Source organism: Alexandromys fortis, unplaced genomic scaffold (assembly GCF_014885135.2).
Source record: "Alexandromys fortis isolate MF-2015 unplaced genomic scaffold, M_Fortis_MF-2015_v1.1 scaffold_139, whole genome shotgun sequence".
Lineage (NCBI taxonomy): Eukaryota > Metazoa > Chordata > Mammalia > Rodentia > Cricetidae > Alexandromys > Alexandromys fortis.
In genome coordinates, this window is record NW_026068020.1 from 2469152 (window position 1) to 2481934 (window position 12783).

Consider the following 12783-nt stretch of genomic DNA (forward strand, 5'->3'; position numbering starts at 1 on the left):
AGCCGCAGGCTTTCCAGATCAGCGCCTTTGACTTTGATCAATCTGTGTAAGGGTTCACAGCCCCCATGCAGATCATCCTCTGGAGCTGGAGCAGGTGAGGGCAGTCTTGGCAGCCAGCCTATCTCGAGCTCCTGCCAAGAACACTGGCCTGCTGACACCTCTGGTGTTCCCTTAGCTTCCTGGAGAATCAGTGAGGGCAGGAGCCCCCATTTCAAAAGAACATTTGCAAATGCATTGTAGTGTAAATTAATGCACAGGCTAGGAACTCACCCAGCCTGTATTTCTTAGGGTGGGGGCGGGGTTTCCAAAGCCCCTTTTTGAGGCAGAGATTTTCAACACAGACCTGAAGCTCACTACATAGATCATGTTGGCCCTGGCCTTGACCTCACAGAGATCCACCTGCCTCTGCCTCCAGAGTGCTGGACTTAAAGACGCTTGTGATTGGCAAGTCATAGAGCACACGTAACTCACTGCTGTATCCCGTAGGAAGAACGGAAAAACAGCACCACACCCTATGCCCTCAGCAGGGTGGTCTTAATGGACATGTGACTGTGGACGACGGCAGACATTAAGATGAGGACCAGAGTTCCTGGGGAGTGGACAGTGGGCAGCCTATCTTTTACAGCAAGTTCTACCCAACAGCCATGGAATCACACCCACCCTTGCCTTCCTCATCCTCCCCAAACTCATCACTGCCTGACAAAGGCCCTTCAGGAATGAAGCAATAGTGCTCCCTCTGCCCAGATGCTGCCCTCACACCAATCCAGCCCCCGAGCCGCACAGTTGGACTGTAAGGCGTTCTCTCTCACTGAATATCGTTCTTGTGTGTGCGGTCACACACACCCACTCTCCACATACATCCAGTCTCCACACACATCCAGTCTCCACACACATCCAGTCGTTAGCAGCAGGCATGCCATCCAAAGCCCAAGCACACTTTCAAAACAGAGACCCAGATGCAGTCTTAGGAAACAAAAAATCTTTATTAAAAAAATAACTTACAAATAAAGAGAACACTCTGTTCCCTTTGTTCACGGGTTTGCAGCCAGAAACATAACTCTACAATACGGTTCATGTCACAAACTGCACTGCGGGGCAGTTTTTGTTCCATATCCTGTGCAGGCACAAAACACCACACAGATAGAAAACTATTGTAAATAAAACATTTCAGCCAAGGCTGGCATAAATTTATACATATATATTCATATATATATATATAATTTCAAATCAGCTAACAATTAATGTCATCCTTAGTCAAAACTCAAGTCCAGCTAATCTGAGGCCTACGTGGTCTGAATACAACACCTCCCATACAATATTTAAAATATATTTAACTTTCAAATACATTTATAAGGTACATCCATAGTGAGAAAATAGAGTCTTAAAACTTAAATACAAAAGCCGCCAAGTAAAAACTTGAGGAGACACAGAAGGTTCTATTGTACAGATGTCCATGAGCCTATCCTGCTGCTGCTGGCTTTAATACACAGCTCTGGCTGCACAGCACAGCCCCACCTGCTGCAAGCTGTCAGGGTGAGCGTCCCGGTGACAGCCATCTTGCCTGGAGAAGGAGAGACAGGAAGCGTCGTCACGCACCTTCTTCTCTTCATGAAACCCAAGCAACCGGACCCAAAGCTACATAGCTTTCTTCTAGAAACCACAGGGCCCAGCTTCCCACTTGCCACACGCAGACATCCCCAGACCTCTACAGAGCGATCACTTGGTGTTCTGCTCCAGGGCCGAGTACTCAGTCTCTGACACTCGGGAGGCGTCGATGAGCTTGGTGAGGCCCGTCTTGGCTGAGTACTTGAAGATGAAGGCCTTCATCAACTCGTACCTGTAGTTGCGGTTGATGAAGCTGTAGAGCACCGGGTTGACGCAGCAGTGCACCAGGGACAGGCACTGCGTGACATGCAGCGCCGTGAAGAGCAAGTTCTCCAGCTGGCAGGTGAACGGGATGTAGTGTAAGATGGAGAAGATGTCCAGGAGAACCACAGCGTGGTACGGCAACCAACACACCAGGAAGACCACCACGTAGGAGAAGATGATCTTCCGACTGCTGTGCTTCTCTTGGTCACCTGATGCTGACATGGCTCTGGCGAGCAGGAAGTAGAAAATAGCAATGATGGTGAAGGGAACAGCAAAACCCAAGATGACGGAGACCAGCTCCATGCCTATAAGCCACTCCTTGATGCTGTGCTCGGGGTAGAAGGACCGGCAGTAGGTCTCATTGTTCGAAGCAGATGTGACCGTCTTCAGGTAGTAGGTATCAGGCAGGGACACAAAGAAGGCCAAGAGCCACACCAAGACACAGACAAAACGGCGTGCCATCTTCTTCTTATAGATAGAGGTGCTAGTGAAGTAGGTGATGGAGAGATAGCGGTCCACGCTCATGCAGGCGAGGAAGAAGATGCTCCCGAAAAGGTTGATGGAGAAGATGAGGTGTGTGACCTTGCACGTAAGCTCACCCATGGGCCACTGGTTATGTTGCACGAGACTAACCACCCAGACGGGGATGGTGATGACGACCCACAGGTCTGCAATGGCCAGGTTCAAGATGTAGCAGTGTGTGTCATAGCCTGTGGTCTTGGCCTGGATGTTCACCCAGACCACCACGGAGTTGGCAATCATGCCAATCACGAAGATGAAAATGTAGATGAAGGACAGGGTGTACAGCAGCACGCTCTTGTTGGGCATGGTGGGGCACTGCACCGTGTCCACCACAATGCAGTCACTGCTGTTGCAGGGCCAGTTGATGTCGGAGTAGTTCCCAGGCTCCGCGTAGTCAAACAGATGCACATCCATGGTCTGGAAGAGAGCCACCGAAGGACCTACAGCAAAGGAAACTGGACAGACAGAGAGACAAGATCATTTCACAAGGAAAACCTCGGGGCTCGGTCAAAACATTCGTCTGGGGTCCTAAGCATGCTCATCTGCTTGGCTTTTGCTTTAGGATGTCTTCAGAAAGAAAGGGGGAAAGAAAATAACCTTCGCGGTCTGAAAGAAGCAAAATCAAACACACGCCAGCTACAGCTACATGAGGCCAGAGAGAGAGGCCGGGCTTGTTTTCTGTGCATTTCCACGGCTGTGTTATGGAGGCATCAGCTTGGCTGTGTCCTGGGTGTGAAATCAACATGATAGAGGGGCCAAAGAAATGTCAGACAGTGGAGCCCTGGCCACAGCAATGCTGACGGCCTGCCTGTGCTCAGCAGGAGCCCACAAGAACCATTTTACTGACATCCCCGAGACTGGCAGGGTTGATTTGCTCCTGGCATGAAAATTACAAGTGTGTTGCTTTGGTGTCTTAATGAAAGCACTTTAAATTCTCTTGCAAATTGCATTTAAAATAAGACTCTCTTTTTAGCCTTTTTGCAATAACCATCTGCTAACCTGGACCCTCCCTGAGTCCTCCCCTGCCCTCAACTAACAGTCATGAAGGCCACAGGAAACATAGCCAGCATGTATGGAATGCCCTGCCATCTTATTGTATCCCAGACTTCCAGATTCTGGGTTTGCTGGGAGTTTTCAGCCAAGGGCAAGCAGCCAGCTGCTTCAAGCGCTCAGTATTTGCCTGGTTTTCCATTTCTTCCTTGCTCTATAGACTCAGGAGCACTATGTGCCAAGACCCAAAACACATAAGCCACCAGCCACCTGCTGTGTATCTGGAGGGCTGATGAGCTCACTGACCTGTCTGACTGGAGGGTAAAACTCTTAGCTGTCACCATGTCACACCTTGTGAGAATATGACCCCAGGGTAGCACTATGCCTGTGGTGATTTCTCCACAGACACTGTAGGAACTGCCGGGAGCTGTTTTCTATTGACCATCTGTTCATGGTTCTGGGACAATCGACCATGTCATCACAGCTAAGCTACACTGCAGGACCAGAAAGAAGAGGCATCCAGTCACTGGTGATAACTGACACAAGCAAGCTTGTCTTTCAGGTTCACTTGCGGTGGCCTTTAAGAGACACATGAGAATTCCCATGGGACAGCAATTTGTGGGCTGGTGCCCAGGTGGCTGACTTCAAGGTATGAAAAACCACCAGATCCACGATTGGACATACCTGGGTTAGAATTATGGCTTCTCAATCATATCTAAACTAAGATTTAACCACCTGTGTCTGCTGTCCCAGGGCAGAAGGGCACAACACAGAATCTGAGAACCCACCTGTGCTCCACAAAACCTCACCCCAGCACCTGCCAGGACACAGGACTCTCCAGAAGGAAGTTATCCCTCACTACAGCCGGTCCTCACTAGCTTGAATGCTGGCAGTGCACTCTTAGGAATACTAAGTCCCCAGCAGAGGCAAAGTCCAGAGCTTGCAGGCAAAAGCAAGTCAAAGGGCTTTCTCCTTCAGGACACGGGGAAAGGAATCTTGAAAAGAAACGACTTCTGATACCACCTAGGATCACACCACACCCCCAGCCCACAGCAGATTATTTGCCCCTGAACCCCAGTTAAGGGAGACGGCCTGAAGGCTCAGAGGGGGCTTCCTTCCTGGCCACCTAACTAGATTCCATATCCTCAGCTGCTGATGGAAGGTCTTGCCTTCTGCATGGGGAGCTTCATCCTTCCTATTCAGAGCATCTCCCATGGATGGAGTGGACGATGGTCCTCAGAGATATCCTGGCAGGTGGACCCAGAGCCCATGCAGTTTAGGAGATGCTGGTTCTGACCTACGACACAGCTCTGAGAGCTTCAGAAGAGCAGTCGGGGCTGCGGAGAGCATGTTCCAAAGGACGGGTTCTCTGTGACCTGTTAGACTGGCCTATGATAGAGGGTGAGTCCCAGGTGATTTAGAACTGTTTTACACACACACACACACACACACACACACACACACACACCCTGCTGGCTCTGTCCTCTGAATTTCTTACTTGGAAGGAACGACCAAGAATTGCATCCTTCACGACTCCAGAGCCAAGATCTATTTTCTTTTCACTCGGTTTTATTAAAATAAGACAATGGGGGTGCACAGCTATAACCCCAGCACTCAGGAGATGGAAACAAGAAGATCCAGAGTTCAAGGTTAGCCTCCACTATATAAGAAGTTGGAGGCCAGTCTGGACTACAAGAGACACAGTCTAGACAAGAGCCCTCTCAGTCTCCTCTGACCCAGAGTCTCTAGAGAGCATCAGGGATTGGAAAAAAATATTCCCAGGCCCACAAGCAAAAGGAAAGAAGGCCATGGGCACCAAGGGAATGCTCGGCTGACAGTGGTGTGGGCTCTTCCTTGACCTACTGATCCAGCCTGTGGTTTGAGTAATCACAGTCACGGAGGCTGAAAATCCCAAAGAACTGGCTTCAAGCCTAGATGACTTGACCTTGGATCTGAACCTGTCCCACTTCCCTCTCCACATCAGGAGGCAGCCCCTGCTTCCAACCTCCCTTGCCTCCAGTGCCCAGGCATGTGTAGTGCTGGCAATGGTCCACAAAGGCCCCATGGAACACAAGGGACAGGAGACGGTGTCTGCCTTCTGTATTCCTCCACTGTCCCTGCAGAATTAACTGTCTGGCTCTCAGGTGCCTTTGCTAATCTTGGCTTTGCTGGGCTTTTAGAATAGCAGAGGACAGTAGCATAGACTGGAGGGCCTCCACCCAGCCCTTTGGCTTCTGGCTTTTACCTTTGGGAAAAGATCCTTGGTTTCATGATCATTGGGCTCCAGAGACGCAGCAGTATTTCTTGGGCAGGCACAGAGTCCCAACCACACCTCCCAGTGTGTCCCTACTTCTGAGGCTCCTTGGCACAGTGGAAGAGTCTCACGTAGGGGCAAAGCTGTTAGGGTACCATTCTGAAGGACAGAGCTGAAGCAGGTGACCCCTCCAGGCACTGTGACTAACAGTCACCTATTGTGGGCAGCACACATCCCAGCCAGTCGAAGCTAGAGAGTCTCATCCTGACCACCCCTACCTTCCCCTGGCCCCTGACTGGATGTCTCCTCCTTGCCAGAGAAGGCTCCTGGAAACCAGACAAAAGGCAGCAACCGGACCCACTCTGCTTCCAACAGGTGACTAAAACAAAAACAAAGATACCAAAGGGTCACCCACAGCCTGGCCTTCATCATCTGGACATCTTGCAACAAATAAGACTGATTCTAGAAAGAAAATAATAACTAGACAATCCATCTGCTTGGGAACAACAAAAACTGCATGTCACGTGGGTGTGGTCTGCAGCCACAGCCCCTTAGCAGGACATCAGGAGTGTGCCCTCCTAACACTAGTAATACCTGCCCATCACTGAAGCAAAGAGCCCTCCTCCATTTCTGGCTTAATCCTCAGCAAATGACCTTCAGCGTTTTTGACAGAAGCAGAATCAGGACACGGTAAACAAAATGGCATCCGCCCACAGTCCTTGGACTCCAATTGTCCTGGACAAGCTCTCCGAGCAATCTGAAAGTGAAGGCTAGTGGGAGGAAAACGACCTCCCAGAGAGCCCTGCATGGGGACCTGGACTCCCTGGAGCGGACACAGGGGATTCCCGGGCAGTTCATAAAGAACGCTACATTCCACACAGCTCTGGATGGGCAGGGGTTTGTGTCCAGAATTAATGTCTCCTGGTCATCATGACTGCTCGGTTTCCCCATCCTGCCCAGTCACCTGCCGCGGCAATCAACCCTGTTTCCTTCCCTGCAGTCTTTAGGTCAGAAACTAAGAGCAATTTGTCAGGTACCCCTGCACACGGTCTCACGTTTTGTTCCCTCAAAGTCCACCCCTGGGAAGGCCAGGATGAGACCCAATTCTGATGCTTTCCCAGTTCCAGTGTACCACATCTGGGTAGGGAGGAGCAGAGCCTTGAAATGGCGATTTTATTCTATGATTTTACAAGTTCATAAACATCTTCTTGAGATACCCGCGTGTCCACAAATATACACCTTAGGTATCTACTAAAGCCAAATTTGCTTACCAGCCAAAACTGCCGACAGCATAAATGTTCAACACTAGCAGACTAGTGCAATAAAGCGTCGTGGTGCATCCACTGTTTGGAATACAACACAGCTGTAAAGGGGGAGGGGGAGAGGGAGGAGGGGAGGCAGGCTACTTTTAAGAACAAGGGCAGTAAATGGCTCGCGCACGCTGTTGAGGGAAAGGCAAGAAGAAGCAGATGCGCAGCAGCTTGCAACAATCCCACTGATGTCAGAGAAAAGGCAAAATCAAGAGCGGTTTATATGCAAATGCATGCCTATAAAGACACACGGACAAAGATCTACAATGAGGAGAAGATGATGGGCGGGGAAAGTAAAGAGAAGGCAAATGCAGAGGCAGCCTTGGCATTTTTACTCCAGAAAAAAAAAACAAAAACAAAACAAAAAAAACCTGCCTAAATGATTGGCAAGTTTACATCAAAATTATGCAAATTTTAACAGAGGGAGGAATGAGCCCCTGACCATCAAAGGTCCCTGCTCCACTTTTCTGGGACCAGAGATTTACCTGTCTGGGCTCCCTCTTCCCAAGACTGACTCTCTTAGTTCATCCAGTCTTGTCTGCCAGGGACTTTGCCCATTATCTACACACAGACATCACCCACATCTGTCCAGCTCTCCCATAGGTTCACAGCCTATCAAGTTCAGCCATGCCTCCCAGTCCCAGTGGCCCGGGAGTCCTCTCTGTGAAGTAGAAGTTATTCTCAGAGATATGCCTCTCGCCTCTAAGGTTCACTGCTCTTCATAAAATGTCCTGGATCACACCCAGCTGCTGCGAGCAGCCTGCGGTATCCAGCTGTTTTCAAATGGCTCGCCTAAGCTCCCTAGCATGCCGGGACAGCACCAGAATTAGAAGCATCCAAATTTAGAGTCTCCATGGGGTGGTGGTTTGGGCTGCGATCCATATGTCCTTATCCCCAGAAAGATCCTTCGAGAGAGTGCCAAGTGTGTTCAGGTGTCTGGCTAAGGCTCCCCAAATTGCCTCAACATGTTCGCCACATCCCATCGGAGAGCAGAAGATCCTTCTCAGCCTGGTTCTGTCCCGCTATGCGCCGCAAAACTGTCCACGTTGCTGCCCATCTCCTCCCCATCAGGTCACATTCACCTTTGTCCCACCAATGGAGCACAGGGACCTGACAAGGCCATGCTCCAGGGAGGTCAGCAGCCTGGGCAACACTGAGCTGCACTCCTTTTCCAGCTCATTCCAGCTCATTCAGCTGATCTTCTCAGAGGCACCACTCTGGAGCCGGTGAAGATGTCAAACCAGGACCACTCCCACCCAACCCCCATACCCCACCAGGACCCACCATCTAAACAAGGCCATCAGGATGGCACAAAGGCTTGCCACCCTCCCAGGCATGGGTTCAGTAGGAAGGTGGGGAACCTTCAGGAGAAGGGAGACAGATGAGGGACAACACAGAGGCCTTGCTGAGAGGTGAGTCACTGTCTTCATGGAGGAGAGCAGAGACCAGAGATGACCTTGACCTATGGACAAGGACATCTGGCTTTAGCCAGTCTATGCCAGCACAGGTTTAGAGAAGCGCGATGGCTTTGGGACAACGAAGGTTTAAAGACAGAGGTGCCACACAGTTGAGAAGGCCTGGCCCAGGATCCCCCCGACAAACGCTTGCTGCCCCACAGAAGTCAGACAAGCTAATGTAGTCCCAGAAGCTGCTTGTTTAAGAGGTCATCTGGGCCTGGCAGACCACTGCCTCCACTTCCTTCACAGATTTCCCACAACATATGACCTGTGTCCCACATGGAACTTCCCGGAGAGAGCGTGGGCTCAAACCAGGAGGTGACATTTGCCCAGCTGTCTTCACTATCTACGCTTTTGGAAACAGGTCAGGGCAGGTGACAAGACAGAGGGATGGAAACGGAAGCGGGCACGGGCTGCACCTTGTCCACACTCCAGCTCAGTGGCTCCCACTTGGGTCCTGTGCTGCAGGCACAGGGTTTCCCTTTGGCTGGAGAGTCTACACAGAGGGTGCTGCTGACTAGGGCCAGTCTGGCCACCTCTGCAGAACTGTGAAGCAACTACCCACCAAGGAGGTGATGGCTGCAGGGTTGCCGATGAACCAAATCCTCTAGTAAGTCTACTTAAAACTCATGCCCAACCCGGTGACATCCACCCAGGCAGCTCTCCATGGCCAAATACTAGTCTTGAGTGCAGAAAGGGACTCCCATCCCCCAGCACTGAGCCAATGGGAAACAAATCCTATCTTGACCACACATTTGCTGTGGCCCTGAGTGACCTTAATTCATATAAGTAAGGAACTGCTTTGAATTATTTGAGAACTCAAAAAATAATAAATACAGAGAGAAAAATCCACACCCTGATTCCGATACAGGCCACCTATCCCAGGGGATCTTGGTTGAACTTTCCACCAACACAAGAGAGGGCCTCCTTCACTGTGAGCACTCACCAGACTTAAAGGAATGGCCCATCCAGAAACCGGATCAGAGCCATTGTGCTCAGGAGCCCAAGGGAGCAGAGTCTGCATGTAGTGAAGAGATCTTGCCATCCCTGTACCACACAAAGGCTGCCAGCTGGCAGGATATCACCAGAGACTGCATTCCCACCAGCTTAGGACCTGGGCAAGACAATGGGAGGTCCAGAGTTCCCAAGACGACTCTATGAGAGCTTGGGTTCTTCCTATATATCACCCTCCAGAATGTCAGAACCAACAAGAAAACTAGAAGATCCAGTGGGCACAACCTTCAAACTCAGCTTCCTGTGCTGCCCAGGGCTCGACCAGTAGCAATTCAAGGCTACCCCAGACAGCCTCCATCTCTCCCAGCTGTGGGCTACAGAATCAAACACTGTCCACGTCCCACCTACTTGTTCTCTGCAAAACTGTGCCCACAATATTTCACAACTCCTGGGACGTGCTTATTAAAAATAAAAATAAAAGTGGAGCCTGGGGGAGGGTAGGCTAGCTGTCTCCTCCTTAAGCATTTTTAAGTGAGTAAATTCTTAGCCAGAAAGGCATCAACTATCCCCTGCAGAAAATGTCCTTGGCCTGCCACCTGGTCCCCTCTGTTTATTTAGGCTGTTTGCTTTCATTGTCATCGAAGATGGGTGTCCCAGTGTCTGGGGACTTTGAAAACGCTCATCACTACACATGATTATCCATTTTATCTAAACACAGAGATTTCAATGGCAAGACTTTTGTTTATTTACTTATTATGAGGCACGGTATGTATGCTATATAATCCAAGCTGGCCTCAAACTCACTGCAATCCTACTGCCTCAGCCTCTAGACCTCTAGAGTGTTGGGATTACAGGCATGCACCCACCTAACAAGCAACAAGAAGCATTTTAACACCGTGCCAGTCCTTAAGAATCCTTGGACTGCTTAGTTTAAAAATACAAATGCCTTCGGGCTCAAATTCCATTCTGTTTGCTACAAAACCTGGGAGAAAAAATAAAAGTTCTGAAATCTCTGAGGTCCTTTTGTCCTCCCTCAGAGACTCCTAAAGTTTATAAAGTAATGTCCCTTTCGCCTCAGCTCTGAGAAACTCCAACTAACTTCCCTATGTGGATTTGAAAATAAGACCTCTTTGCCTCAAATCCTCACACAAAAAGCCACTGTTCTGATTAACCAGGGTGTTTCGTGCTTTTTTTTTTCCTTTTCCATCTAGAAAGCCTATCCTTGGCCCAGCTCTGGGCCTGATTAGAAATCATAATACCTTCTTAGCTCCCTAAGGACTCGCTATTAATTCTAAATAAGCTAACCTCCAAAGTTCTGACTCGGTTAAGCACAAGCATGCTCCCGTGGAACTTTCTGGAACCTAAAAATATATGTCTATGTGACTGCCCCGTGCATACTCCTTTAAAAGCAAACTGGAGACAGAGCAGAGCGCAACAGGCAGCAGGCAGGCAGTCAACTTCCCCAGCTTTTACACCTCTATTTACAGACAGCTTTCCTCCTGCCCCGGCTGCCTCCTGGAGGCAGTGGCTGAGCTCAACCACAGGGTAAAGCTCGGTGTTTACTGCTCAGACGGGGGAAAATTGGAGCAAAATGTTTCCAAGCTGGAGCTTGCGCTCTGCTCCTACCCAGTTGTCGCTCCATCTGGGGCAAGCTCTTTTTCAGACAGGAGAAAGACCGGGGCTTTCTCCATTTTAAAATCTGTTACAAGCCAAGCACAAAAACCAGACATCCCGCCCCCTTCTCCCCGCACGCGCACCCCCGCTCTCCTTTCTGATCCTACCCATTTGAGCTCCACATTCTCCTGAACTAAATGCACACAAAGCCAGCATCTGCTTCTTCAAAGAAAAACAGAAAGTTTCCGCACTGGCACAGTGCAGACTGAGGTCTCAGAGATGCCGCCGCCCCCAGACACCTTAAAAAGATGCTCGTTCCCACTCCGGAGAAATTAATTGATCTTGTTGTGAGCAAATGAATGGAGAGAAACACAGAGAAAGAGACAGAAGGAGGAAGAGACAGCCAGTCTGCCTTTCACAGCGCCTCATTCTCTGAGCAGCAAGCAGCCAGGAGTCTTGGCTGACCACCCGCCCCTGACCTCACTCTCTGCCGACCTCACTCCCAGGCACCCCGTGAACCTTTACCGCACCCTGTCAAAACTCCCCAATACTCACAGTTTACTTGGAGAGAAGATTGAAGTTATAAAATACTACACTTTTTGTGCCTGTTCCCCCCCTTCCCAACTGAAGTTGAACAATACTTTCTCAGAATGGATGAGCAGGGATGCAATAAAGAGACAAGATGAGCTGTATTTAACAATCACGTTTACAACTTTCAGAATTCTCGAGGCGAGAGTTTCCCCTAAAGCACCGAATTTAAACCCATCCTAGATTCAGACACACTTAGCCCAGTTGCCTGGTCTACTGGAGAACACCTCTGAACACAGCATCTGCCCTTCTGAAAGTATGTTTGTTTTTACAGCCAGTTCTAAGTACTTCCAATCTGATAATTCGAAGCAGAACAGGTAAACAGTGGTACCAAGCTCACCCCCAAGCCAGCTTTGGGCAAGCTGAATGGGGCATTCCCCATTCTCTCCAAAGTTCCTCTGCCTCCTGCAACTTAAGTACTCACAGCAACAAATCAGAGTCCAGTAGCAAACAAGTACACACGGAGATTTCCCTCCACCAGTGACTGAACTCGGATCCCCCAAATCTGGAGTAGTTTGCAAAGCAGGAGCGCAGAAGGCAATCACCCTGAGTTTTCAAAACCAGACCTGCCCGCTCAAAAGCCACCAGCGCAGGGAGCCAAGAGTTCTGTGAAAAAGCCCAGTTCCCGTAAGAACAGGAGCCCTGCCCCTTGCTGTCGTTGCTCAGCAAAGCTGACACAGAAAAACCGCTTTCTTACCTCAAGGCTGCCTGGGCTGTGGTTTGCCTTCCTGGCTGTGAGCGCTGCAGGCTCCTTCAGTGCTGAGCAGTTTGTAGCAACTGAGATCTCTCAGGCTCCGGACTTGCCTTTTATAGACACTGCAGGAAGGCACCTCTAGGTGGCAGTTTTGCAACCCTCTTCGCTCTCCCTCCCTCCCTACCTCCCTCCCACCACCATGCAGGCGTGCACGCTTGTACATGGGCACACGCCCTCCTGCAACCCTCTCTGGGTTGTTGTTTTCTGCACAAACACACTCTTGGGAGCCTTCAACCTCCCTTCCTTTGCAAAGTCTAGACCCCATGGGGGGAAATGTCAACAGAAGGAAAACCAAAAGAGATCCTAGTGCTTTGCAAAATAATCAAATATTGATCTGGTTCAGGTATATCTTTAATAATCTCATGAGCATGGCGGGAGGAGGGGGAGTTCCCTTTGAATGCCCGTAGCTTCAGGGAAGACTTTGTTCCCAAGACAGATTACTCTGAACTTCTGAACTTCGGTGTTGATTTG

The 12783-nt window shown here is 49.9% G+C and overlaps 1 protein-coding gene across 4 annotated transcripts; it reads right to left on the reverse strand.

The window, feature by feature from the left end:
* Positions 1-964: 964 nt before the first annotated feature.
* Positions 965-12399, reverse strand: Ackr3 (atypical chemokine receptor 3). 4 transcript variants are annotated; one of them, XM_050163119.1, is made up of 3 exons: positions 12256-12296; positions 5914-6014; positions 965-2846 (listed from the first exon to the last, which is right to left on the reverse strand). In XM_050163119.1, exon 3 carries the CDS (start codon positions 2803-2805, stop codon positions 1717-1719), a length of 1089 nt encoding a protein of 362 aa, XP_050019076.1. In that variant the 5' UTR covers positions 2806-2846; positions 5914-6014; positions 12256-12296; the 3' UTR covers positions 965-1716. The 4 variants fall into 4 exon arrangements, with proteins under 4 accessions (XP_050019076.1, XP_050019075.1, XP_050019079.1 ...); XM_050163118.1 differs by lacking the exon at positions 5914-6014 and having other exon boundaries at positions 12256-12399; XM_050163122.1 differs by lacking the exons at positions 5914-6014; positions 12256-12296 and adding an exon at positions 11983-12007.
* Between the last annotated feature and the right edge of the window lie 384 nt (positions 12400-12783).